This window comes from Kogia breviceps, chromosome 9 (genome assembly GCF_026419965.1).
Source record: "Kogia breviceps isolate mKogBre1 chromosome 9, mKogBre1 haplotype 1, whole genome shotgun sequence".
NCBI lineage: Eukaryota > Metazoa > Chordata > Mammalia > Artiodactyla > Physeteridae > Kogia > Kogia breviceps.
In genome coordinates this window covers 15,622,593-15,648,710 of record NC_081318.1, presented here as the reverse complement: position 1 = coordinate 15,648,710, position 26,118 = coordinate 15,622,593, and the positions used below count along the sequence as shown (strand labels likewise).

General features: G+C 45.1%; 1 protein-coding gene across 1 annotated transcript in view; it reads right to left on the bottom strand.

Moving 5' to 3' along the window:
• Positions 1–6,883: 6,883 nt before the first annotated feature.
• Positions 6,884–26,118, bottom strand: part of CREB3L2 (cAMP responsive element binding protein 3 like 2) — a 126,664-nt gene continuing 107,429 nt past the window's right edge. Inside the window, exons 9-12 of the mRNA XM_059074904.2 lie at positions 16,900–16,999; positions 16,500–16,626; positions 14,210–14,426; positions 6,884–12,448 (exon numbers count right to left, since the gene is read on the bottom strand). Of these exons, the coding sequence (XP_058930887.1) occupies positions 12,373–12,448; positions 14,210–14,426; positions 16,500–16,626; positions 16,900–16,999 (520 nt within the window). The 3' untranslated portion in view covers positions 6,884–12,372. The remainder of the gene's footprint in view (positions 12,449–14,209; positions 14,427–16,499; positions 16,627–16,899; positions 17,000–26,118) is intronic.

The following is a 26,118-nucleotide window of genomic DNA, read 5'->3' as shown; positions in this document are numbered from 1 at the left end:
GTCACCTTGTTCAACCTTCACCGGGTTCACATGGATCAGGCAACTCACATTTTTCACTGTCCTGCCCAAGTTCATGAATTATCATGAAATTGCTGTGAGGACTGATTTCAGGGATACAAGTAAATTCTAATGAGTAGACAAATTCACAAATAAGCTCTCTGTAAAACATGAGGACCAACTGTACAGCTAAAATATTGCACAAAAATTTCATGACAATTGGAGAACTGCTCAGAACTAAGGCGTGCTGAGGTTCTTAGGTTGCTCAGGAGGAGGAAACATACTGATTAATTTTTAATGTTTAAGTTAAATGTTCATGAAAAGAATAAAACCATTATGTTTCAAAAGAATAAAAAGTGTGTTTTAGTTCAGTCATAACCACAAGATGTCATTTTATACCCATCAGAGCAGCAAAAATTAAAATCAGATCACATCAAGCATTGGTGAGAGTATTGGCAAAGAGGAACATATATATTGCTGGTGGAAGTGTAAACTGACACAACCATTTTGATGAAGTTTGTCAATACCTAAGAAGGCTTATGATATGTATTTTGAAATGCGGTACCCAGAACGGAATGGACTACTCCACACGCGAATCAATTAACTCAGGGCAGAGTGTACTCTTGCTTCCTATGACTTGAGGCAGATTCTAATTTTGCACTCACTTCATGACAGTCACATTCCAAAGTGTCAACAGAAACTTTTAGATATATTGCCAAGCGAGAGCTTCCTCAATCTATGATTGGAAAGGCAGGGTTTTAGACCTAAAAATAGGCATTCCGTTATACCAAGTGGTCTGCCTCTATCTGCTACCAGCTACTTCATCCTCTTAATTTTGCCTCCACGGCTCCTGTGATCAGGTATCCAGGAAAGGCAAAGGGAACAAAACTTACGTGTGTGAAATGCCACGCGGTCCTGATGGGAGGTCTCCTCTTTGCTATGTCATCCTCTCCCACTTTTCACCCAGGACGTGAAAGTGGGACTTCTAATATATTTTTAATCCCAGATTAGAAATTGTTTTAAAATTTGGGTCCAAAGTTCTGACTCTTGTTAACAACACCTACCCTTTCAGACGTGCAGATCTACATGACCTTGTTTCGTGCAAAAACTCAGGCACCTCTAGAGCAATGAAAACAGCATCAGAAGGGGATGGAGTTTGGGCAGAGAAGAGAAAAACTCACTCACGGCCAGTCTTTGGTACCAGCCTTTACAACATCAGTTAGGCAATGGTGGGTGAGAGCAAGTGCTAAATCATCTAGAAGATTCTTGGAGGTTCTTTGATGGAGATAATCTAAATAGAACACAGCTTAAGCCACCAGAGACAGAAGAAAACAGAGGGGAGGCATGGGACGAAAACAAGAGGATGAAGTAAAGCATATACTGAACAATTAGACTCTCCCCGGTGCCATTCCCCACCATGATCCCAGAATACTTGTACAGTCACATTCCCCTGTCAGGACATAGAAATATTTTCCTCTTAAGAAACTTGAATGGTCCCAGGTATTCAAATACTACCCTTTGGGAACCCTAACAAGAAAACACTAACTTATCATCCTATCTCCTTAAAGAGAGAGAATTCAGTCAGTTTTTTTAATTGAAGTACAGTTGATCTACAATAGTCAGGTGTTGTTCAGGTGTACAACATAGTGATTCGATATTTTTATAGATTATACTCCATGTAAAGTTATTATAAAATATTTGTTATACTCTATGTGCTCTACATGAATGCTCTTTTTTTGAGAATTTAAAACATTCTTATTGGGACCCTCAGAAAGATATAACTTTTAAGCTGTGACCCAGAACAATGCTTACATACGCACAAACAGAACTGAAATTAACGTTACATGAAACAGTGTTAATCTCTACTAAATGCATTCTGATATTTTCTATTTTATTCAGTGAAATTCCATTCTATCCCATTCCGTCCCAACCCCATTCTATTCCATTCCATTGTTTCTCTTTTGTAAATTGTTGGTTACAAATACATGAAATTGATTTCCCAGCCCTTTGGCCCTCAGTTTGAAGAACACTAGGTTAAACGAAAATGAACATTCGCTTACCCTGACTCTCAAATTTATAACTAATCATTATACATTGTCAATGTTGTTTTATGCATGAGAATGGACAATAGCCATTCAGATCTTTGAGGAAAGCTGGTAATATGAAAGAGAGGCCAAATGGGGAGAGAAATGTGTGTGTGTGTGTGTGTGTGTGTGATGGTGGTAAAATTCTTATATACCATGAAAAGAACAATAGTAAGAATCTAAAATTGATACATAAAATATTAGAACATAACCACATTATTTACAAATATAGAAATAAATGCAAGAAGAAATTTAATTTGGTTACTTCCAAGAAGTAGGACTGGTGGATGGAAAAGATATAGAAAAGTGGACTGCTATTTTTCAATAAAGCTTTTTAGTACTCTCATTTTTTTAGCTATGAACAATATCACTGACAATATCATTTAATTCTGAATATTACATATTTCAAAATTTAGTTGTATTGCAGGAAAATTTTGTCGTGGGTTTCAATAGCACTATTTCCACCTCTCTCTTTTCCGTGTTACACTATACATGCAGACCCTGACTCTCATTGACCTTTTCTAAAGCACCCCTCCTTGTTCAACCTATATCCTCTGTCAAGTACTGCCCCTGGGGTAGGATTGCATGGAATTATGCATGCAAAATTGCACATACCATTTCAACTGTATTTTCTTTTCTGCATTCATTTACAATTTAAACTATCTCAAACCAGGATAAAAAGTTGTATCATCCATTGAAAGCATTTAAATGATAATGAAGCCAAGAAAGAAAATATTGGGGGGATTAGAGGCGCCTTTTCCATCTGGTGGTCTCTAAATATGTAGGCGATTATAAATTTACATTTCTTCTTTGGGGGGAAGTTGTTTTCTTTGAACCAGCCCAAGCACATGGACCTCTCACGTACCCATCAGGAAACTCAACTTGCCATCTGTCTTGCAGTAATATTGGGGAGGACATCAGTTACGAACACGCTGGCAGCCCCGATTCCTGAATGCTTTTCACTTAAGAAACAATAAACATTTTGAAACAGACTTCTTGGAGAACAGCACAGCAGCCCCTCCAGCAGCTTTCACGGTACCCCTCAATGGTTATTTTTGCTCCTCCATCGAAAAATGACAGCATAGAGGGATGAGGGGGAACACATGGGCTCCTCCTGGGGTGAGAACTCTTCTTTAACACGGCCAGAAGATCTAGCAACAGCTGTGCCCATTGGAAGACAACATCAACTTGTGCGACTGGGGAGGGAATCAAGTTGTAAGCAGTCTCGCAAATGGTGGCTTGAATTATTTTGCAGGAAAGAACTGAAATGAGCCATCTGCCTTCTTTTCCCCTCCCTGTAGAAACAGAAGCCTTCGGGAATGTCCCAAATCCTGGGTTAAAAATCAATCCTGAGAATTCCAGGCAAAAGAATATGGCAGTGCCACCTTGCTAAGTGATTCCATTAGAGAGGTAATGGATGATAGCTAGAGCGTCACCTGCCCCAGATCAGGCATGGTTAAAGGAACTAGTACTAGGCTGGAAATCAGGACAGCTGGTTTGTGATTCTCCTCTGCACTCATTCACTGTGTAACTTGACGTGGAGCCATTTGCGTCTCTAACAGCCTCCACTTCCTCAGCTGAGCGACAGGGACAATAACAATTGCTCCACCTTCCTCGTGGACGATCAGCAAGTTACATTAGAAGGCATGAGGAAGCACTTCATGGAAAGCACAGGGTCTTATGCAAGGGGGCTCATTAAAAAGATTTTTAATATACAATTTGAGATGAATGAAGATTTATCTCTGGGACTAAGGAGAACAGAGCCCAGATTGCAAATTCTTTTATTCCTGTAGTGCATATAAGGGCAATCACTGGGTAGACTCCTCCCCCACTCACAGCCCAACTGCTTCCCTACTCAGGCCTCTCACTTCCTGTCCCTCAGGGTGAAACTAACCACCTTCCTCACCTCCTAGTCCCACCACCAATACAGTATCTTTTCCTTTATTCCCTCTCTCATGACTCCCAGAAAGTCAGCCACCAGATGGTGACTAGTGTGACTGAATTGACAGCCTCTGACTAGTCCAGAGGCTGTCAATTCAGACGACGGAAGGACCAGGTAAGTGACATAAATGAGTGAACCAGCCTGGGCGTGGAAAATGTGACCAGGCAGAGATGACCTACACCATCTAAGGGCCACCATTATTCGGCTCCTGAAATTGCCACGTCTTCAAGTCTTTCAAGACAATATGGAAATCTGGAGTTGTGTGAGAAATCTTTGAAGGTTGAAAGTTAACCAGCAATATTTAAATGTTTGAATCATCATAGGGCCAAACCAGAAGCATTTGTGCATGAGCTGAAGGTTTGCAACCTTTGATCTAGGCTAACTCCTGTATTTGTACAAGTACAAATTCTCAAGCCCTAAAAAACAGCATAGTGTGGTTCAAAGACTATGTACTTGGAGTCAGCAAAGACCAGGGCTTAACTCTCTCATCAGCACCTAATCTGTCATATGGTAATTTGAGTAAGAGTTTTAATTTTTTGAACCCCAATTGCCTCAACTGTGAAAGGGGATAATTACATATCCTCCATAAATGTTCTAGAGGAAATAAACAAGATCACAGATAATACATGAAATTCACCTGGTACATAATAGGCACCCAGTGTCTCCTTTTCCCTCAAGGTCAACAAGTTAATGGTATTAAGAGGCAAGAACCTGTAACCTTTATCTCCTGAATCCAACCTGCTTTTTCCCCCCCACTGGAAAGCTCTTGGTTCCCTTACCTGGAAAGCTCTCCTTCTCAGAGACATGAGATATGATTCACCCTGGAAACTGAACACAGGATTAGCGCTCTAGACACCTGCTTTCTGATTTACTTCTTTTCCCATGAACAAGCCCCATCAACCTGTGTAGGTCTCATTTATTTTCTCTGGAACAAAGGTGACAACCACTGTAAAATGAGACAATAAATCTGTGTTACATTGCTCTAAATCATAGTAGGCCCATCCGTGAAACCCAAATGCCTGTGAGCCTGGGATCAGCCTCTGACCTGACATTCTGATGCCTAAGGAATGTGTTTTAAAATGTAGGTTTTATTATTATTTAGATGTGGTGAGGCCAACAGATCAGGAGACAATTGCCATTGAAAAGATAGTTTGTTTGTAAAGAAATAAAACAAAAGCTTAAAAAATGTTCATCTTTATCCAAAAAGTGATCTATAAGAAGATTTAGACTACCTATCAATCAGCAGAGAGGTGAATCAAGTTGAAAGAATATGGAACATTATCAACATATTTACTAATAAACACTGAGTATTTTTTAAGTTAATTTTTTTTAAGTTAATGTCTTATAATTTCCTAGCTTCTCCAAAGTAGACAAGCTTTATGCTGTTGTTGCAATTTGTCCTATATCAGTTAACAGATTTCAATACACAATGGGTACTTACTAAATATGTGATAATGATTATTAATTTTAATTAAAGCTGTCGAATTTTTTTTTAAAAAGAAAATGTAGTTTGTTACTCAGAGTCCCCAAGGGGAGGGAGCTTGGTACACCACGCAGGGCCACACAGGGAAGCACCAGGGTTGGTTGGGAGGCAACCAATTAGAAAAATTAGGCAAGAGGCTTTACTGTAGTTTCTGCAGAAAGGAACAAGCAAGGCAAGGAAAGTGGGTTTAAGGGTGGCTAGTGTGAACAATTTCAGTGGGCTCTGAGGTATAGCGATTGTTTCTAGTTGTCTGGTACCTCGCCGTGGTGATTAGGTGATTAGGGCGCGGGGGATAGTGAGGTCCTGAGAGCCCATAAAGGAAGTGGTTGGGGAATGGGCTGTGGATTGGTTGGCTTGCATATGAAAGTTGTCCTTATAGACAAGTCCTTTACTTTGTCTCGTGATTGGCTACCCCTGTGAGGAGCAGTCTCTCCTGGGTCAGCAAGGTCCCAGATGTCAAAGCACTGGAAATACGGAAAATACAAAGGCACGATTAATACAGAGTATTTTCAAACCAGTGAGTATCTGCCCCCTCCACACACCCCTGGAAAGATATCAGAATGTCAAGGAGGAGGTTTCCATTAGAGGCTCACAGAAGAAGAAAGAGGGAGGGTGTATGACTAAAATCCTCCACTGGGAAAGGACATTTGCATAGAGGCACAGAAGAAGAGAAAGGTCAAGGTGCTCAGAGAAGAAAGGCAGCAGGAGATTAAAGCACCCATGAGCTCAAGGAAGGGTTCGGCATTCTGCTGGGATAGGAAAAAGTTGGCAAGGAGGGTGGAGGTCCAGGTAAACACGGTCCATGGCCTTCGTCTCTAACATCTTGGATACTCTTTCTAAGGCTAAATGAAGCCCCACTGTCTCTGAGTAGAGAAAATTAATCTGAATACAGAGATTGCAATGGAATAAAGATGATTCTGCTCGAGTGCGTTGACCTTTATCAACCATTTCATCAGAATTTCTGGAGCATGAATATGTGTTAGGTGTCCTCTGCAACTGTTCCCATGAGGAAGGATCCTGCTCTTCTGGCTCAGGTCCAAGCCATCATCCTCAAGCATCCCGAGATGGGGAAAGCAAAACCAAATCCATGGAGTTCTGAAATCTAGTTAGAAAATAGTTGTAGGAGACAACGAAAATAGTAGTCAAGCAGCATAAATCTCCAGAGAATACTGTTTTTCTTCCTGTGACTGACTGAAACAAACAATTACATTTCTCAATACTCCTCCAACCGAGATTTGGATTCAGTGCTATATAACATAGAAATTGCTGGTTTGAGGCTCTTCTTTCAGTTGGACTAGATAATCAGGAAGGAATGGTTAGGCACACATATGCAGATCCATGCTTATACGAAAAGCTTTTAAAAACAGAGTATCAGGGTTTTCAACTTTCACTATTTAAGAAAAAAAATATTTTATTTGCAAGAAATAGAAATACAAAAGCATAACAATTTCAATTCATTTTTTTTCCAAACTAAATACAAGTATCCTACGAAGCATTTACTGTTTTTGGTATTTACTTAGCTATGATAAAGAATAAAAAGCCATAAAAAACGGCATGATATGACAGATAATAGACTCACAATGCATTCGGACTTAAACACTGCTGGTCTGTATAACGTGTTACCAAAGGGAGGAAAGCCCAGCCTGTCAGCAGAGACATTAAAGCTCATGGTTGCTTATAGCCCAGAGTCTGCTCAGCATTGTTTAAAAAGGGTCGCTCACAATTTGTCAAAGAGGGCTGGTGTTTTTCATAGATTCAGAAAGTGTTTCATCTGCAAGGGAGATTTGCTGAACAGCATAGGCCATGGGTCCATGGTGCAAAAAGTTCATCGTTCTCAGCCAGCTGGTGAGTAAGGAAGAGGAGCAGAGAAACAGCTAAAACCGCTGGTGTTGCTTTTCCAGGATGCAAAGGCTGCTAGCTGGAGCTCACAGAGGATTGGATGAACCGGACAGGAGATGGACATCTCCAGCATGAGGCAAAAACCTGAACTTTGCACAGCAGGGCTAGCCTAGGAGGCAGGCACTGCATTCTCTGCCCAGAGGACCTTCAAAGTTTACAGCATGTTCACGCAGAAAGGGATCCGCTCAACCTAATCCACAAATGGCTGCACTTTCCACATCACTTAGCTGTTTATCCAGCTCATAGTAATTAGTTGCCCTTGTTTCCTCTTTCTATAAAATTAAGACTTATTTAGCACAGCACCCAGCATCTAGTAGGTGCTCAAGAATTATTATTTCCCTTCCTTCTAGAAACCAAGGCAAAATAAAGCATCCCCAGATTTTATGTTGCCCAAAAGGATGAAACGAAACAATACCTAGTCTTGTCCTGTGGTAGGTGCTGACGCTTTGTCCACGGAGACACGGAGCCTTAATCCTCAAATGCGTCAGGTTCCTCTGAGCTGAGAAAATGTTCTGCTCGGAGGATTTATAATACCTTTAATCCCGGCTGGCCATTTTTTGATGTGATTGCACCTCTGCAGGATGGGATTTTCCTAATGGACACAACTCTGTTCCTTTTCTCCTGATGTGCAAATCTGATCACGGCTCACTTTCAGGAAACCATTTTTGAGCCTTTGGAAAAAGTTCCTTTTCCCACGTCCACCTCAGTCTAGTACCACAAAGCTGTATATAAAATCGCCCAGCCCCTAGGTAGTTCTCAGTCATGCTGGAGCCAAATATAAGGCACATGTAAGGCACAAACGAGTGTGCGAGATGAGGGAGGAATGTGTGTGCGAGTGTGCGAGTGTGCATGTGTGCGCGTGCCTGCGCAAAAGGAAGAGGGAGAGGGAGAGAGGGAGAAAAAGAAGAGAGAGAGAGAGAGAGAGAGAGCTGACACATGGGTCTTTTGAAGAGCTATTGATTAATGAAGCTTCCTCAGCCCCCTTATTCCCCAATATTCACTAGGGCCTTCTGCAACACTCTTCCTTGGGAGTGAATGACTGACTCAATGAATGAATGAATGAATGAATGAAAAATCTGAACTCTGTCTCTGGCTGCTTCACAGCCCCCTACTCTCTCCTGTAGCTGCCCTCCCAGAGGGGCTTATGCGATCACGTCTCCTAATTGTCTCAGCTGAAAAGCGTTCAAAGACAATGACTCCAACCAGGGCACTACCTGCTACTGGTCCGTCTCACAGGTCCTGCCTGCGCCTCAAGCAGGAGAGCTGGTGTCTGTAATAAAGGTTTCTCAAAGACTGGATTCAACAGAACCGAATTAGTGACAAGAGCTCTCGGCAGAGAAGGGGGAGACTAATGCCTTCTCCTCCGTCTCCCATCTCCCCACGTGAGCAGGGCCGGCACGGATGCCCCATCTCCTCGACGGGGAGAGGGAGGTCTCTGGGTGTGCAACGTGCTCCCGTGACACGTGTGTTCGGAGGAGCTGCCCCTGAAGGGCCTCTGATCCTTGTCTTTTGCTTGGTGTGAGGACATAGGGGGAAGGAGGCACAAAGTGCTACAAAAATTTTAATAAAACACCTCTGTCAAAAATTCTGGACACTGACTCACTGCCAGAATAAAGGTGAACCAATTCAAGACTCCTGCTCCAAGGGCACACGAGATCCACAGCCCTCTCTCGGCATTCAGGCTAAACCGAGAGATTTAGGAAGAAAAAAACATGGTATTTACAGTTGGTTTGTCAATAAGTTGAGCTAAAAGCTGCTTTCACAATCTACAAATTAGGTCTTTAAATTAAAATAATTTATATTCATAAAAAGGTTATCTAATTTTGCCTGTACTGGTGTCAAACCTCATCCCCACCTCCTGCCCAAACGGAGCAACCTAGTTCAGCTGTCAGATTCTTATGTAACACTCCCTTTATGTGAGCTAGGCTCCAGAGTCCTAACACTTCACAGAGATTCTTTCTTAAACCTGGCACTGAGGCCTTTCATTTACAGTATCCATTTCTAAGTGCAAAGTCAAGAGCTCTGAATAAAACCTCACTGGGGGGGTCTCGGTTACTCAGGTCTCATCCAGTAAAAAAGTACCTGTTCTCTGAACTTTTGCAAGACACCTCCTCTACTAAGCTAATCAAAGAAAGGAAAGAGGAAAAGCTGTTGACATAATGAAACATATATGAATATGTTTATCATTAACATTGATTGTTTACGATTGAGGGTTGTGCTAACAGTCTCTCATTTTCCAAAACTGAGGTTCCGAAGCCAAAAGGCTGCCCCTATTTGACGTCTTCAGAGCTAACCAGGTATTACTGACTCACCCATGGGATGGCTCTGGGGAGGGAAACAAATCCACTGACATTGCGGGCTTAACCCTGGAACAGAAAAGGTGCACACACCCATGAACTATTTGGAACCAATCTGGCATTATCCAACTCTTCTGCATCCTCTTGACTCCATTACATCCTCCTAAAGGGATAACTGTTTAGTTCCCCTTACTCGCCCAACCAAGGAGTGGAGGGCGGAGGTCTCCACTGCCCAATAATAGCAGCAATTGGTCCTTGGATCCCCTTACGATGGCCATTTGAGCTCTCAGGCTGATGTCCCTAGTCTCTAGACACAGATTCGGGTGTGGGAAGAACGGTTTCCCAGAGATCAAGCCCTGCTGCATGGAGGGCTGGAGACAGGGATGTCAAGCCAGGGTAGGTCAGGGAGGAAATAAAATCCTCAAGGCACTAAAGACAGGCGCTCGGAATTTGCTGCCCTTTTCCTTCTCCCTCCTTAGTCAGAAGAGCTGGTTTTCTACTCAGGCTAACCCAGGAGACTTAAAAATCCGATCCGGTTCCAGTGCATCAGGGGGGTAAGATGACCCCTTCTCACTGACATACAAAAGCTTGCCTTTCTTATCATCCAAATACTACTTGAGTTAATTCTATATTCTTACCTTCTTAGCTGCCCTCTCCTTCCCCCCCCCCCACACACAGGCTGCCTGTGTCTGATAATTACATGACATTTTAAAGAGAGGGATGGGTCAGTAGTGGCCCAGGGTCAGCAGACACCAGCCAGGCCCAAGAGGGTCTAGAGCAGAAGAGAAGGAGTGGAGAAGGTAGAGAGAAACAGAAGCGGGCCGCATGCCAGCAACCTTCCTCCTGCACGACCCAGCCGGTCTCAGGCCTCCCTGGCCAATGGAAGGGGCAGTGAGAGGCATGCAGAGGACTGAGAGGGCTGCCAGGACCCCTGCAATCCTGATCCCGCTTGACATCAGTGCTAAGAAGACGGATCTGGCCGTCTCCCAGCCAGAACTCTCTCCATCACGGTAGGGAGAGAGGAATCACTGACGGTGAGCCCCGAAGGTACCAGATCTGCTTATGAGGTCTGACGGCAAGTGCTAATGACACCAAATTCTGTGTCTGCTATGGAACAGAAGGCCCAGGTGTGGCTTAATCTCTCCTAAGTACAGGTTCCAGTGACAATGTAGATGAGAGACAGAAACGGAGACAGAGAGAGTTAAAGCTAAGGGTGCTTCAGCTACTACTAAAAATAAAATACAGAACGTGAGCACATTTCTTACACGAGATCTTTTACAAGCTAGGGAAAAACATTTAAGGGGAGTCTTCTACATTACACAGTAAAAAGTCAATTTCCATTTCTTATTTGTATGAAAGAGGAAAGTTTTTTTAAAACTACAAAAGTTACTTTTAATCATTAAAAAAAATAAGAGTGGGGTGGCGGATTAGGTCGTGTCTCTTTGGGTGAGCTGCAAAGTAGCCAAACCTGACTATAAAAGGTAAGACTGTGGATACACAGATGTCACCTTCTCTGACCCCAGAAACAGGCCTCAGGCTCACCTCCTGTGTTGAGGCAGAAGAGGAGGGGGAAAGCAGAAGTGTCAGGGGAGGTGGAGAAAGACAAGCTAGAAGGGTTGTCTGAAACGCCTGCTGGCAGGGACAGGGCTTCCCTTCCCTGTTACGGGTAAGGGACAGAAAAAGCATCTATCCACTGAGCCCCAGACCTGAGCAAGGCACTGCCCCATCTTACCCTCTGAGCTCATTCTACAGGAGGACACAAGCTTAGGGAGATTTCCCAACTATAATTATGGGGCTCCAGCAAAAAAGAAGAAAAGAGAGCAAAACATGGCCTGGAAGGATTGGGGATCCCAGAGCCTAGGGTGCCCTCCTCGCTCCAAAGGCCAACAGAAGACTTTGCTAGCTTGGAGGGAGGCATCCGGATGTCTTCAGTGTGGTTGCCCAGGGGAGCCTCAGCAAGCTAATAAATACTATTTACAAATGGGGAGGAGAAGCCAAGGAGGCCGAACTAGGGGTGTGTGGGGACACAGACTGTGGAGAAATCCTACAAGCAACATGATGGGGCAGGTTTGCCTGGAGTAGAAAAGCCTGATTCCTTCAGGCATTGCACTTGCGGCCTGAGAGTACGAAGGGGACGCCTCGCTCCAGCTCCAGTGCCGGAGGCCAAGTCAGCGGGGGGCTCAGCGCAGAGCGGCAGGAGAGACCCAGGCTGAGCAAGGCAGGACGTCAGTCAGTCGGTGCTGTGCCAGATTCCACCAGGCATCCTGGTATTTTGGGGGCTCGAGATGGGGTCTCGAATGAACAAGAGTCAGCTCTTCTTCAAAGAGGCGGTCACACCCACCCCGCTGAGAAGCAGGCAGTATCTTTTTGGCACCGTCGGTAGAAACAAGCCCGCTCATGCCACCCCTGACCCTAAGGTGATTTCCTATGGCAGTAAGCAACAGGGAGGGAGAGAAGCGGGCTCCCTTCCGCAGGGAGGGACGGGGGACCGGGGGAGGCGCTCTCTCTCACCGTGGGTGGAAATCCCAGGCTGTCCTCGCATCCAAAGCCATGACTGCACGTCCAGGTCTTCGGTCAAGATAGGGTGGCAAAAAGGAAAAGCTTATGACAGAGGCGGTTTGGAGACAGAAAGGTAGAGTGAGGAGATAGAGGGAGGTGGCGACAGTCTCTTTAAAAGGTGGCGTTCACTCTTCTGTCGAGTTCTACAACTTTTAGTGTTTCATTCCCCTCCAGTTTGGTGCTGACCCTGCGAAGGCATCAGAAGGAAAAAGAGGTCTTACTGCCAATTGCCGCGTGCTCGGTAGGATGACACAATCATTCCATGACTGCGACTCTGCGGGCTGGCCCAAGCGTGCTTCTTGTCCTCTCCCCTGTGCCCGGAGTGTCCCCCCCCCACCCGTCTTCGTCGTCCGTGTCCGTCCCCCCCCCCCCCACCAGCCTATCCGTCATCCACATTCCTGCCTCTAGCCTCACGACAAAGGAGACATTCCAGCCCAGAGGAGAAACATGGCAGTTTGTTACTGATTTGTTGTACGTTGCTTTATTTGATTGTATTTATTGAGAATGGTTAGTTACCCCTATGCTAAACTCTGTGAAGGAGAAAATAAAAGGATAAAGACTGATCCCTGGTCTAGAATAAAGATTGTTTTTAAAAATCTAGATAAAGATCAAATCTTTATAAAGATTAAAAGATTCTAGATAAAGACTAAAAAAACAAAAAAAAAACACCCAAACTAACTTGAAATAACAGTAAATATATAACCGAAAATAAATACATTATTAAATTATGTAACAGCCTAGAAAGTCTCTAGGCATTCAGAGGCGGGCTATGAGGGCTCTGGTATCAGGAAGACATACCAGAACCACAGGGATTTCATTGGGGCCTTGACTAGCTGAGACAAGAGGAGAGAAGATTTGTGTCATGAGTCAAGCAGTCAAGCAGCTGAGTCTTCTCTACTCCTAGTGGCAGTTCTACAATTTGCTAAAATAGGAAGAATAATAATGTCTAACCTCTTCAAGTATTTCAAAGGATTTACTGTCTATGTCGTATTTACATAGTGCTTGAAATAATAAGCACTATAAATAATAATAATAAATAATAAAGCACTATATGCATGTATAATATAACGTAAACATATAATAGTATATACAATTACAAACTTTCCCCTGCAACATTAGGGGAAGAAAACTGAAGAATTTGAAACAAAACCTTTCCCACTCGCATTGGAATAGCATCATTTCTGGGAGGCACAGAGACAGAGTTCAGCTAGACCACAAACCACACCATGTATAACCAGGATTGGAGGCAGACGCTCCTTCCCGTGTCATTTGGTGTAGCCAGGTATCTCCCCAGCATGACAACGATGCCCAGCAGGTGTACAAGCCTTTGTGTTTAAGTAAGGACTGTTCCTCATAACTACCTAAAGGAAACACCTCATGGAGAATTGGAGACAAACGTATGTTATTTTCAATATGGAAACACATACATGCACAGTGCCTCTCGAAGTGTCCTTCAATATTAATATGTAATTATAACTATATAATTATAATTAATGCATGTTTATTTACATATAAATCATAAAACTACATACTGACATATAGCATGACATATATGTATCTCTAGTTGGAAGGAAGCTGCGGACTGTCTTGAGGCTGCATTTGCATAGCAAATACACTGCTGTTACTGGACTGTATGTTTACTTGTGAGGCTTTGAGGGAGGAAGGGAGTCAAGCCCTTTCCCCCGACTCTTGGAGCCGCCACTGCCAGCTCCCCGGTGGTGCAGCAGACACGGGGCCAGCTCACACCAGGTCTCTTGCCCAATCTCTGCAAGGGGCAGCTGTTCACAAGCAACAGACTTTCCAGAGTGCGGGTGCTGGAAATAGTTCTTGAAAAAGCCGAGGGTTGGACTAGACCAGTGGGAAAGTCTACACGCCACACTGCACGTTGCTGATGCATAACCCATCATCGGTGCCTTAGAGGAGGTGGATCTGTATCTATTTGACTCACAAGTGCTGCTGCAGCTCCAACAGCACTGACTTCTCCAGGCTGGTCTCATTTGATATAATGAAATGGGGAAGATCCACGTCAGGCCTGGACTCCAGCCCTGATGCCCTGAGCAGGGAGGAACCTCCGTCCCAGCGCCCAAGCTCCCCAGCCGAGGCCGAACTGGACGGCTCCTCCAGGGGAGAATGTTCCTCATAGATCAGCAGGTTCCTGGATCTCACTGAGAACAAAGCAAAGTAACAGGTGTTACGAGAGACCACAAGGGTACATCACGTCCCCTCACTCGATGCCCAGGGCTGGGGGCAGATGACAATTCATGGGTTCTTGTTGCCCAGGACAAGGGGTGCCAACTGGAGTTGGCTTTCTATAAAGGCTTCAGGATTTCAGAGTTCTGTGCATTGAAAAACGATACCAATTAAAAAGTCTGGGGCTTCCCTGGTGGTGCAGTGGTTGAGAATCCGCCTGCCAATGCAAGGGACACGGGTTCGTGCCCCGGTCCGGGAGGATCCCACGTGCCGCGGAGCGGCTGGGCCCGCTGAGCCTGTGCCGCTGAGCCTGTGCGTCCGGAGCCTGTGCTCCGCAACGGGAGAGGCCACAACAGTGAGAGGCCCGCGTACTGCCAAAAAAAAAAAAGTCTGGAAGAACAATAGAAAAGCAAATAAACAGGAAGCATACGGCCACCCCACTGCTTTGAAAATAAAACTCCCCTCCATGCCCCACCCCCAACCGTCTGGGGGAAATAATTCATGGAGAATAGGAGTCAAATACTTGGAGATGTCCAGACGCAGCTAAAATAAACATTACCAGTGAGTAGGTCTTGCATAGGGAGAAGGTAAAAAGGGGAGAAAACTGCGTTTTCATTTAAAACTGGAGAGAAGACACACAGCCAAAGTCATAAATCAAACAACGGAGACATTCTCTTTTGTTTTATAGGATAGTTGCATAGCTAGATGGCTCCTAGCAATTTTCTACAACAGAGAAACTATGTTCCCATTGGCTTCCAATTAAACTTAGAGATAAATTCCCTTAGGGAAAAAAGAATTTCCCGGGAGACCACTGAAACTATTTGGTTGAAATGCTAGACTTTCTGTCATATACCTGGCAGGGATACACCTACCTCACAAAGACCACAGATCTTTCAGAACCACAAAATTATGCCTACCCCCCAAATCCAGTACCCCCTAATTCCACCCTTGTTCTTACTAGTGTATCTTTGCGGTACACGGGCCTCTCGCTGTTGTGGCTTCTCCCGTTGCGGAGCGCAGGCTCCGGACGCACAGGCTTAGCGGCCACGGCTCACGGGCCCAGCCGCTCCGCGGCATGTGGGATCTTCCCGGACCGGGGCACGAACCCGTGTCCCCTGCATGGGCAGGCGGACTCTCAACCACTGCGCCACCAGGGCAGCCCGGTATATCTATTTTATGATCCCTACATATCACCTCTTTATTTCCTACATACTTAAAAGAGATCATTGATCTGGGTGAGAATATCACTTCTGACACCTGATTCTCCAAATTTTCTAAATCTTAGGCATAATATTTTGTTAAGACAGGCTGATTCTTTCATTTCATTTTACAGATTCTTACTATGAGTTGAATTCCTTGAAAACGTCATGGAAAACTTAATGCTCTCCCCACTCCTTCCCTCCAAATGCGCATCCCTCCCCCTTATCAGAACTCAAAAAGAAGACATCAGAATTTGCCAGGGAACACAGTCTAGAGTAGTAGTTTGCAAACTGTGCTCTGCTGAGCTCTAGAGAATTCCGAGGGGTGTCTCAGCCCAGTGGGTGATTGCCACAAGGGGAGACCCAGCAGCCTGGGAGCCAGACACCCCCATGGCTCTCTTCCTCCCTGCAATGGAGAAACTACACTTTTACCAGTTCTTAAAAATTAGACTTTCATATGTAAACAGAAGCCAAGAACACTTCCTGCAATGTCTTGGGGGTCACAGCAATGACAGTTAACTACAGAGTAACTAATTCGGGGGCAGATGCTTGTGTGGGTCTATTCAATGAATGTTTTTTCTGGGGGAACAGTGGTATTGAACTGCCTTCTCCCAAGGAATGGATATATATGCATTTTTACGGATAAATGACTTTGAGACCACTGCTCTGTACCCAGGGAGGTTTATCATACAGCTATTCTAAACCAAGTGGTTTAGTAAAGTCCTCCCATCTAAAAAAAAAAAAAAAAAAATTAGACTCTCACCTAAGACTTCTTTCAGAAAGTTAAACTTTGAGAAATGAAAGAGAAAAGAAACAAGCCACCTCCCAAGTTGCTGAGCGCTGTCTTACCAATGGAGGCTGTGTAGGGCTCCTGCATGGAATGCTGGTTGGGCAGGGCCATCTTGGTGGCAGAAGGATAGGGCCCATAGCCCTGAAAGAAGGTGCCGAATGCCACGGCAAAGCATAACACAACAACCTGCAGGCCGAGGAGAGAAAGTGGAGAGCCGTCGATTCCGAGATCCACAGAGCAAACCTGCAACACCTGGGAGGTCCAGGGAGAAAACTCCCTCCATCAGGCCAGCAGACCGCATGCAGTCAATCACTGTCACATCAGAGCGGAGAAACAGCCTCGGAGGGAGCTGTGTGGTTCCCTGAACCCCCCAGCACTTGGACGTGGCAAGCTGGGGAGAGACTGGAGACTGGGGAGTGGGCCAGGGCAGTGATGGCGCTGTCCCCTCAGGAAACTCACCATGAGGCAGGTACCAGTCTGCGTGCCAGCCAGCTTGCAGGTGCGAGAAACCTTGCCCATCACCAAAGTCTGAAGCTTCTGCAGCTGTTGCAGGAGAGTTCTGCAAACACAACAAATCAAAGCCCTGAAGGGCGTCTGAGAGACAAGAGAGTGCTTGTGGGTGATCTCTGCTCCAGGCTCCAGGGAAGTGGCCGTGGCTTTGCATCTGAATTTGAACACAGTACACCCAAGAAAAAGGTTCCTCTGGTGAAGACACATACGCCACTGTCTTCCAGCACCAGAGTCGCCGAGTTTACGGGGCTCAGAATCCGCCCACGTGAGCAGCTTGTCTATTCTGTGCCGTTCTGAGTAACAGTCATCTCTACGCCCCAAATCATCCCTGATAATCCCGGGATCTGTTTGTCAGCCACTGAGGGAAAAAATAAGCCCAAATTGGCTGGTGATGGTGAACCAAGGAGAATTCGTTCACCCAAGAGAAGAGAAACGTTGAAGAAGATGCAAGAAAGGAGAAAAGCATGAAGAAGAAGATGCCGGGCAGAGAACAAGTGGAGGGGTGGCCAGAGGCGATGGCTGTGACCGGAAGTGGCAGCAGGTGCTCAGATGGCAGATCTGAAGAGAGGGAGAGAGATGGAGAGGAAAACAAGAATATGGCGGGGAGGCAAACAGCCATGAGCTCCTCAAGCCTGTGGTACTGGAAGGCTCACAGCACCTCCACAGGCAGAAATGAAGCCCAAATATGAATCGGGAGCAAAGAAGCCTGCTCAGCTGGACGCACCTTCAGAGCCAGGATCTTGGAGGCCATCCTCTGCTGCAGACTCTGATGTTTCTCAAGGGAAAGAAAGAAAGCAGGAGCAAAAAAGAGTTGTTCTATCCCTAAAATTGGACAGCGGCGCACACCCTTACAAGGGTGGGGTTGGAGGGTGAGAATAGTATGTTCTGCTCTGGGTGACATCAGGTCTATGGCGAGCTGCGTCTGACCAGCAGAATAACAGTCGCCACACGCTAGATTCTTCTCGTATCACACTTTATTGGAGTACAGCTTGGTTAGAGAAAGATGGAAGGAAGACCCCGCAGCCGTAACGGCAGCTGCCTATATAAGATTCGGGATACTGTGCAAGTCTCTGATAGGTTCATATCGAAGGCATAATTACACGTCGCCTTCGGACTGGTTACTGCTCTAAAACCTTGTTAGCATATCTCAACGCATGCGCACTGGCTACAGGATGGATGACCCAGCTTTTTCTACCCTGCTTTGCGGCAACGCTTTGCCGCGCCCCACACAGGTCAAAGGAGGAGCAGACGGTGAATTTCTTTGCAAATGCTGAACAGTGCAGCCGTAAGAAAAGGATCTCACAGCACACACTCCTGCGTTAGAGCCTCGGGGATGAATTCTGCGCGAGCAGAGCGTAAAGAGCAGAGACCGCTCCTCGCCGCCGCCCCTCTTCTCCAAGCCCAGTGCACTCGGCAAGGTGGAGAGGTTCTACAAGCTTTCTTCTTGGGTCTCAAAGATTTTCAGAAAATTCATGCTGTGATGGAACATTAGAAAGCCAGACGGGTTCACTGAAGAACATCAGCAAATCGCTCATTTTGCAGAAGAATTCTGGGCTTTGGCAGATAACTTGCCTCCACCATAGCCCATCTCCTGAACAGCTTCCAAGTGCTGGAAGGACAGGCAGGTTTTCCCAAGTTTGCAGCTTCCCCTGTGACCAGTACCAGCGAAATAAGTTCTCTTAGGTTTAAACCAACTAAGGACAGGTTGGCAGTAAGACTATTGCTTTTAGCAGTTCAATGGATAAGAGCGGAGGCAGAACTGAGCCCACAGCATGTACAGCGAAGGCTTTCTGAACTCAGTGACCCCGTGTGGTCCCATCTACACCGTACTTTTACCTTGTACCGTGGTTTTAATTTAAGCAAAAGAAAATCATTCATCCCATTATTTCATATCGTTAATTTCTATTAATACGGAGGTCTCTTTAGTACTTAGTTGTATGTTTTCTTGCTTTATGGCTATCTAGAAGCATAATCACAAGTAGTATAGACTGGTTTATGTTTCTGTACATTCAAGCAACACGTTCTGTAAAAGTTTTGTGAGTTACTCAAGGCTGAGAAATAACGATAGCGTGATTACTGTAAATTCTACTTTAGGAAATTGTGTCATTTGTGACAACATGAATGAACCTGGAGGGCATCATGCGAAGTGAAATAAGCCAGACAAAGAAAGATAAATACCACGTGGTATCGCTGACACGCGGAATCTTTAAAAAAAAAAAAAAGTTGAACTCATAGAAATAGTAGACAAGTGGTTGCTGGGGGCTGGGGGTGGGGAAATATGGAGAGGTTGGGAAAAGGGTACAAACTTTCAGCTATAAGATGAATAAGGTCTGAGGATCTAGTGTAAAATATGGTGACTCTAGGTGATAAAACTGTACCATATAATTGAAATTTGCCAAGAGAGTAGAACTTAAATGTGTTTACCAAAAAGTAAAAATAAGGTAAATAGGTCATTAACTTGATGTGAGGAATCGTTTCACAATGTATATACACATGTATCAAATCACCACGTTGCACACTTTAAATATCTCACGATTTTACTTGTTGATTACACCTCAGTAAAGACGGAAAAAAAATTAGACGTTTGCAGTTAAATGATCGTATGATGCAGCAAGTTTTTTTCCTCATCACACTTTCTTCTCCCAGGACCTCCCAAGAGCACCCCATTCTTAGTGGCTTGCGCGGCTGCCTTTGCAAAGCTAAGAGCTGAGTGACACACCCACTTCCTGGGTGAACGTTCCTTCCGGCAGAGCTGAGATCTAGTGGGCGGTGGCATACATTTTATTGACAACATCCTGTAATGCCAGCCCCAAGGCCCTCTTTGGGTTCTCCCTGCTGTATTTCTGGAACTCGTGGGGAAGATACACAGGTGAGCCATAGATAAGACCTATGCTTGACCGGGTGGCACAAACCTTCTCTCTCATATTCTGTCCTCCTCCTGTGGTGCCAATCAACAGGGTCTTTGTTACCAGCTAAACTACAGAAAGGGGCCTCACTGCTTCCTTGGTGGCCTGCTGAAGATCCACGTGTATAATGCCGGCTGCCACTTCTAACAGGCACCTCAACTCCTACGGGGCACCCTGCTGCCTGCGCTGGCAGCGCCAAGGTGTTGAAGCTCAGCTGTGCTCTGTGCATGGAGGAGATGGGTGTGGACATTCCTCTCTCCAGGCTTCCGTTAGACAGCAGATTTCCAGCTGTTACCACAGCCATTTACTTTTGCTCCAAATTCTTAAGGTGTTTTTAAAGCAAAATCGCCATTTCCGTTTTTACCAACAGTCCCCATTTACCCACAACCTTCCTGCACCTCCTCCCTGCCCAATCCCTGTCTTCAGAGCGTGAACCGCTGAGAAAACCAATTCCACACAATACTCGGAATCACTCCTCCCTTCCAATTTCTGATTGTGATCACGAGGCCTGGGACCCCTTCCCTAGGATGAACAGTCTCCCAGGAAGCTCCACAGTCTACTCTGAAGACAGACCTCTGACAGGCCAGACACACCTAAACCCCAATGGTATAATGCCTTAGGCTCAAGTTGGGAACCCCGGCTATAGGTGTAAAGTGCTATCAGTTTGGAAGAAGGAGCATCTAAGTCTGGCTGGGCGAGCAGGAAGGGCTGTATCTTTACTAGTTGTGTGGTGCTTTACTTGGCGTTCATCAGCACATGCTTTCCAAACTCAAAGACAATTATATTCTGAATCCACTGCAAATGAAAATGGTTGTTTAATGGCCCCTGATTTCTAACAGCTTATAATCCAACTCTTTAAGATGAGCGAACGTGTAGTTCAAAATAGATTTTTCAGTTTGAAATTCTGGTGGAAAGCAACGGTGATTTATAATGCGCTGTTTGCTGCTGCTTCTCCTATTCGGATTAGCAAAGGTGAACTCGTGGGAATGATGACACTCTGAAGGCCCCATCCATCAGCAACAGAGAGGTTTCACCCAAGGAAAGCAGGTTAGCTTCTCCATTCCCCAATATCCAAATAGGTTTCCATGATATGATAACTTTGGGGAAATTCATAGACATTCATACAACAGAAACACTCATTTTTGTCATAAGGAAAGAAAATTATTAGTGACTGAGTGTCCACTGGCTGAGTTCTAGAACTTCATATACTGAGATACTATGTAAAGGTTTCAAAGACATGTAACCAGTAACTAGAAGACCTAAGATGTAAACCCAAACCTATCTGACTCCATAGCTCACGTACTTTCCAATGCAGCACACCATGGTACCTTTACCTATAACCTAATAAAATTAATGATCAAAAGATTTCTTAGTTAAGTAGATTTTTCTTAAATCCAGTAACATTAACATCATATTGAGGGAACTCCCTGGTGGTCCAGTGGTTAGGACTCGGTGCTTTCACTGTCGAGGCCCTGGTCGGGGAACTAAGATCCTGCAAGCCGCGCAGTGCAGCCGAAAAAAAAAAAAAAGCATCACATTGACAACAGCACAACCAAGAGATGTGTCCACCGTTAAATAAGAAAAGATTACAGTGACCAAACTGCAGACAGAAGGGCCACAGTGAATCTGATGGCAGTGAGATACATACTAACAAAGTTTCAGTGGTCTGACACAAATAAAAGCAATAGGGTAAAATAAACATTTCCTGGCAGATCTCTGGATATACCAAAATAAAATGCAAATGATGGATAAAAGAATAATAGGTATTCCTTGGCCCACATCAAGTGTCAGGAAGTCAAACCTGAGATTTGTTTAAGAAAATGGAAGCTATAAGACCTGTCCCTCCACTGGACACCAACAGAGCTGATGAGATAGATGGCTTTAGGATTACTAAATTAGTAATATTCGCCAGAACACGGCGATAAGCTCCCAGCAAGAGAAACCTGAATTTAGATCTCAGTACCATGGTTTTTGTTTGTTTGTTTGTTTGCGGTACGCGGGCCTCTCACTGTTGCGGCCTCTCCCGCTGCGGAGCACAGGCTCCGGACGCGCAGGCTCAGCGGCCGTGGCTCACGGGTCCAGCCGCTCTGCGGCATGTGGGATCTTCCCGGACCGGGGCACGAACCCGTGTCTCCCGCATCGGCAGGCGGACTCTCAACCACTGTGCCACCAGGGAAGCGCAGTACCATAGTTTTTAATCTCATTCCTTAAGTCCTGAGTTCAGGCACTTAGTCAAAGTTAATTCTCTTGACCTCACCAGCTAACAGAATCATGAGAGAATCCCCTTCTGGGGTACTCTGGGTTTGCTGAAACAAATACACCTTTGCATAGTGCTTGTTATTTCTTTCCACTGATGACAGATGAGTCGCTTTACAGGAAAGCCTGGAATCTCACAACTGATATGTTGGTCTGAGATGATGTGGTACTTTCCCTGATGCCATTGGGATAGATGCCATGGCCTGAAGCATTGGGAGCTTGGATGACAGCTGTTACCCTGCTTGCATAAAGGGCTGGCTGGAGAAAAGGCAGTCAACAGATGAAATGGAGGAATTATTTTAAAACTAAAGCTATAAAAAGTCAATCATAGGACAGACTCTCTTCCCAACAGTGCATTCAGAGCTCAGTTTAAACTTCTCCTTTATTACTGTATGTTAAATCATCAGTGATCATGGCTAATTATGGCTTAATGAATTCTTGGGCTTCCGGGAGCAAGGTCTTAATTTAGAGAGATGTTTATCTGGGCCAAGACATTTTTCACAATTTGTTAAATTGAAGGGTTCAACACTTGATTGAAAATGTGGATTTTGTCCTGTGGTGAGATGTAAAAATAAACCTTATGGCTGTCCTCACACAGCTCCTAGTAAAAGAGCAGTTAAAGGCAGCTGCCAGCCTTGCCCAAAATAAAGCATCACCCTGTATCTTGGGAGGCATATCAAAGGAAATTGGGCAAAACATTCAAAAGTAGCCGAGAGTGTGAGACACAATCTTATAAAAACTGGGAAATGCATCAACAGCCTCATGTGTTTTCTTGTATTTGGTTTAATTTTGTTTTCTTATGTTTCTGTTATTTAAGGGAAACAGCAGGGGTTGGTGTGGAGAGGGAGCGAGAGAGAACGAGCTAGTGATAAAGTTACTGCATCTTATACTTGGAACATTCTAGTACCTAATTTCCCACTGGAGTCAGAAACTAGGACCCAGGAAAAATAATAAACTGGTGGTTCCCAATTAACTTGCTGTGCCAGGAGCTTCAAACCAGGTCCTCTCTATAAACACAATTTCCATCAAATCCTGTAACACACCTTACTCAGAAATGGAACTAGCTGGGCTATAATGCATGTGTGCACATTTGTGTGCGTAAGTAAATCACCCTCTGGGTGAATCAGCCTCCCACAGGAATGAAGGAACTTTTTTTTACTTATGGAACTAGAGCAGTAAATTCTAAATTCCAAATCATGAACCATTCGTGGGTTGTGAAAACAGCTGGGGTGTGACTGGTGTATTTAATGAAACAGAATCAAATAGAACACACAATATCTGAGGGCATCACACATAGTAACTAAGTATTCATTTGTGAAACTTTCATATTAGTTATGAATGTGATACATATGAACGTGTGGTGTGTCTGGGTCACTACACAACGTGTACAACAATATGATCAAAAAAGTCTAAGTCCTCCTTATCTAGTGCACACATGCAAAAAAATTATATGAGTGAACATTAGGTGGCTTCATGATGGAAGAGGCAGGCATCCATGTCCTTTCGAAGCAAAACCTCACCTGAATCCCTCCCCACCCACCCCAGTCTTCTAGAATTAGTGTACAAGATCGGAGGGTTAGGAGGGAGGTGTCAAAAAGCAAAAACTGGGACTTCCCTGGTGGTGCAGTTGTTAAGGGTCCACCTGCCAATGCAGGGGACACGGGTTTGAGCCCTGGTCCGAGAAGATCCCGCATGTCACGGAGCAACTAAGCCCGTGAGCCACAACTACTGAAGCCCGTGCGCCTAGAGCCCGCGCTCCGCAACAAGAGAAGCCACCGCAATGAGAAGCCCGTGCACTGCAACGAAGAGTCGCTCCCGCTCACCGCAACTAGAGAAAGCCCGCGCGCAGCAACAAAGACCCAATGCAGCCAAATAAACAAATAAAAAATAAAATTATTTAAAAAAAAAAAAAAGCTAAAACACCTACCTCAAAATCCTCAGGCGGAGGGTGGGGAGGTGGTAGGATATAATGTTAATAATAATTCAGAACATTGCATAACAATATTTAAGGAGACTCTCGAACTACCTCAAAGACGTTAAAATACTAAAGTGCAAACTCTTATGCAAAAGATAATCGCATTCTGCTAAAATCCTAAACTTTGAATAAATACTCATTTATTTATGATCTTTCACTTAAGTTTTGAAAGTTGTTCATGGGGCTCTGGCCTAAATTTTTTAAAATACAAATTATCTCCTTTCTCTTACTGTGTAATTGCCACATTATAAGGAGGTTTATTTTTCTGGGACCAGAGGGCACTTCTGAAATAGTCTATCACCTACTCACCCAGGAACACAAGAAAGAGAGAGTTCTAGAATGTTTTCTGGGGCTGAGGAATGTCTAACTTGACCATGGAATCCTACTAAAATGCCTTTGTAAACTCTCTGGGAAACTTAGTCTAGTATCCAACAATCCTTTGAAGTTTGTAACATTTTCAACTGAAAAGAAAGCTTATACTCTTCACACAACCAGAAGTTAGAGATAACAGAGATATGAAACGTGACTTAAACCAAGATAAAGGTCTACAGAGGGTCATTCCTGGACGTGGGTCATTCATGAGCAATCTAACGGCCTCTCCGGGCACAGCAGGAGAGTGGGACCAGCTGATTACACTCAATCAAAGAGAAGACTTCACATGTGGAAAACGCAACAGTCAGGAGGAAGCCGACAGACAAAAATGGTGCAAATGGACGCAGCTGTGCAGCTAAACAAACAAATGAGGAGAGCACAGTCAGAGCCCAGTGGGCTTGGCTGGAAAGACCTCCATCAGGAATCATGTGTAGATTTTAAAGAACAAGTAAAGTAGAGATGGAGAGGAGGACTATAGCTAAGAGGAAGGTCAAAGAGGGACACTAATGAATTCTAGTTTCTGATGACAACACAGACAGGACAAGCACATCCCTCACCTTCTGCGAGGTCCGGAGAAAGAACACCAGTGAGGTCCACATCCCATACATGTCATACATCCTAAGGTTTCTCCTCACCCCACCTACCCCAAGCCAGGCAAACACTGCCCGTGGGTACCCCCGACACCTGCTCCGTCGAGCTCCCTCCAAGGCCAGGTTAGAGCTCCAGAGAGACGTATCGCCTTGCTCCTGCTGACTCCTCATCCCATGGGGAGGGGCGTGGCTAGGGGAAAGCCAGAGCAGGGCCCCCTAAAACACAGATCCCAAGCTGGGCCCTCTTGTTTGGAACTGCGGTTGACCCCGTGCTGGAAAAGGCAGCGGTCCTTGGAGAGAGAGCACAGCAGTGGCAAAAGAGACCGAGGTCAGGTCCAGTTGAGAAAGTAAGTGGCTGAGTTCTAGTCCCTGCCCTGCCTCTGAATGGATGATCTTAACCTCATCAGCCCTCAGTTTCCGTTTCTGTGAAAGGAAGTGATTAACAGTTAAATGAGATGATGTGTAAAGTACATTTCAAGTCTAAGCTCCTATGAGTCTACAAATCAGGGCTGCGGAGAGGGATAGTGGCTCACAGCCCTATAGCCAACAGCACGAGGGCAAAATTAAAAATGAATGGAGCAAACTGGCTGGGCAGTAGATGTGCATCACTTGTGCAGAAGAAAAGGCTAGAAAGTGGGGGAAAGACAGGGTCTCTCAAGAATGAGACAGGCAGGGCTTCCCTGGTGGCGCAGTGGTTGAGAATCCGCCTGCCGATGCAGGGGTCACGGGTTTGTGCCCCGGTCCGGGAAGATCCCACATGCCGTGGAGCGGCTGGGCCCATGAGCCGTGGCCGCTGAGCCTGCGCATCCGGAGCCTGTGCTCCACGACGGAAGAGGCCACAACAGTGAGAGGCCTGCGTACCGCAAAAAAAAAAAAAAAAAAAGAATGAGACAGGCAGCTCGGAGAGGCGAATGATAAGCAAGGAAGGCCAGGAAGACCCTCCAGCGCCACATATGGCCTCGCCTGGACTTTGCAAGTGCTAACGTATATCCTGATTGATCACAGGAAGCAGCCCCCCCCCACCCAGGGAGGCAACTCACTGTCAGCTCACACATTTCCCAGTGGCGGG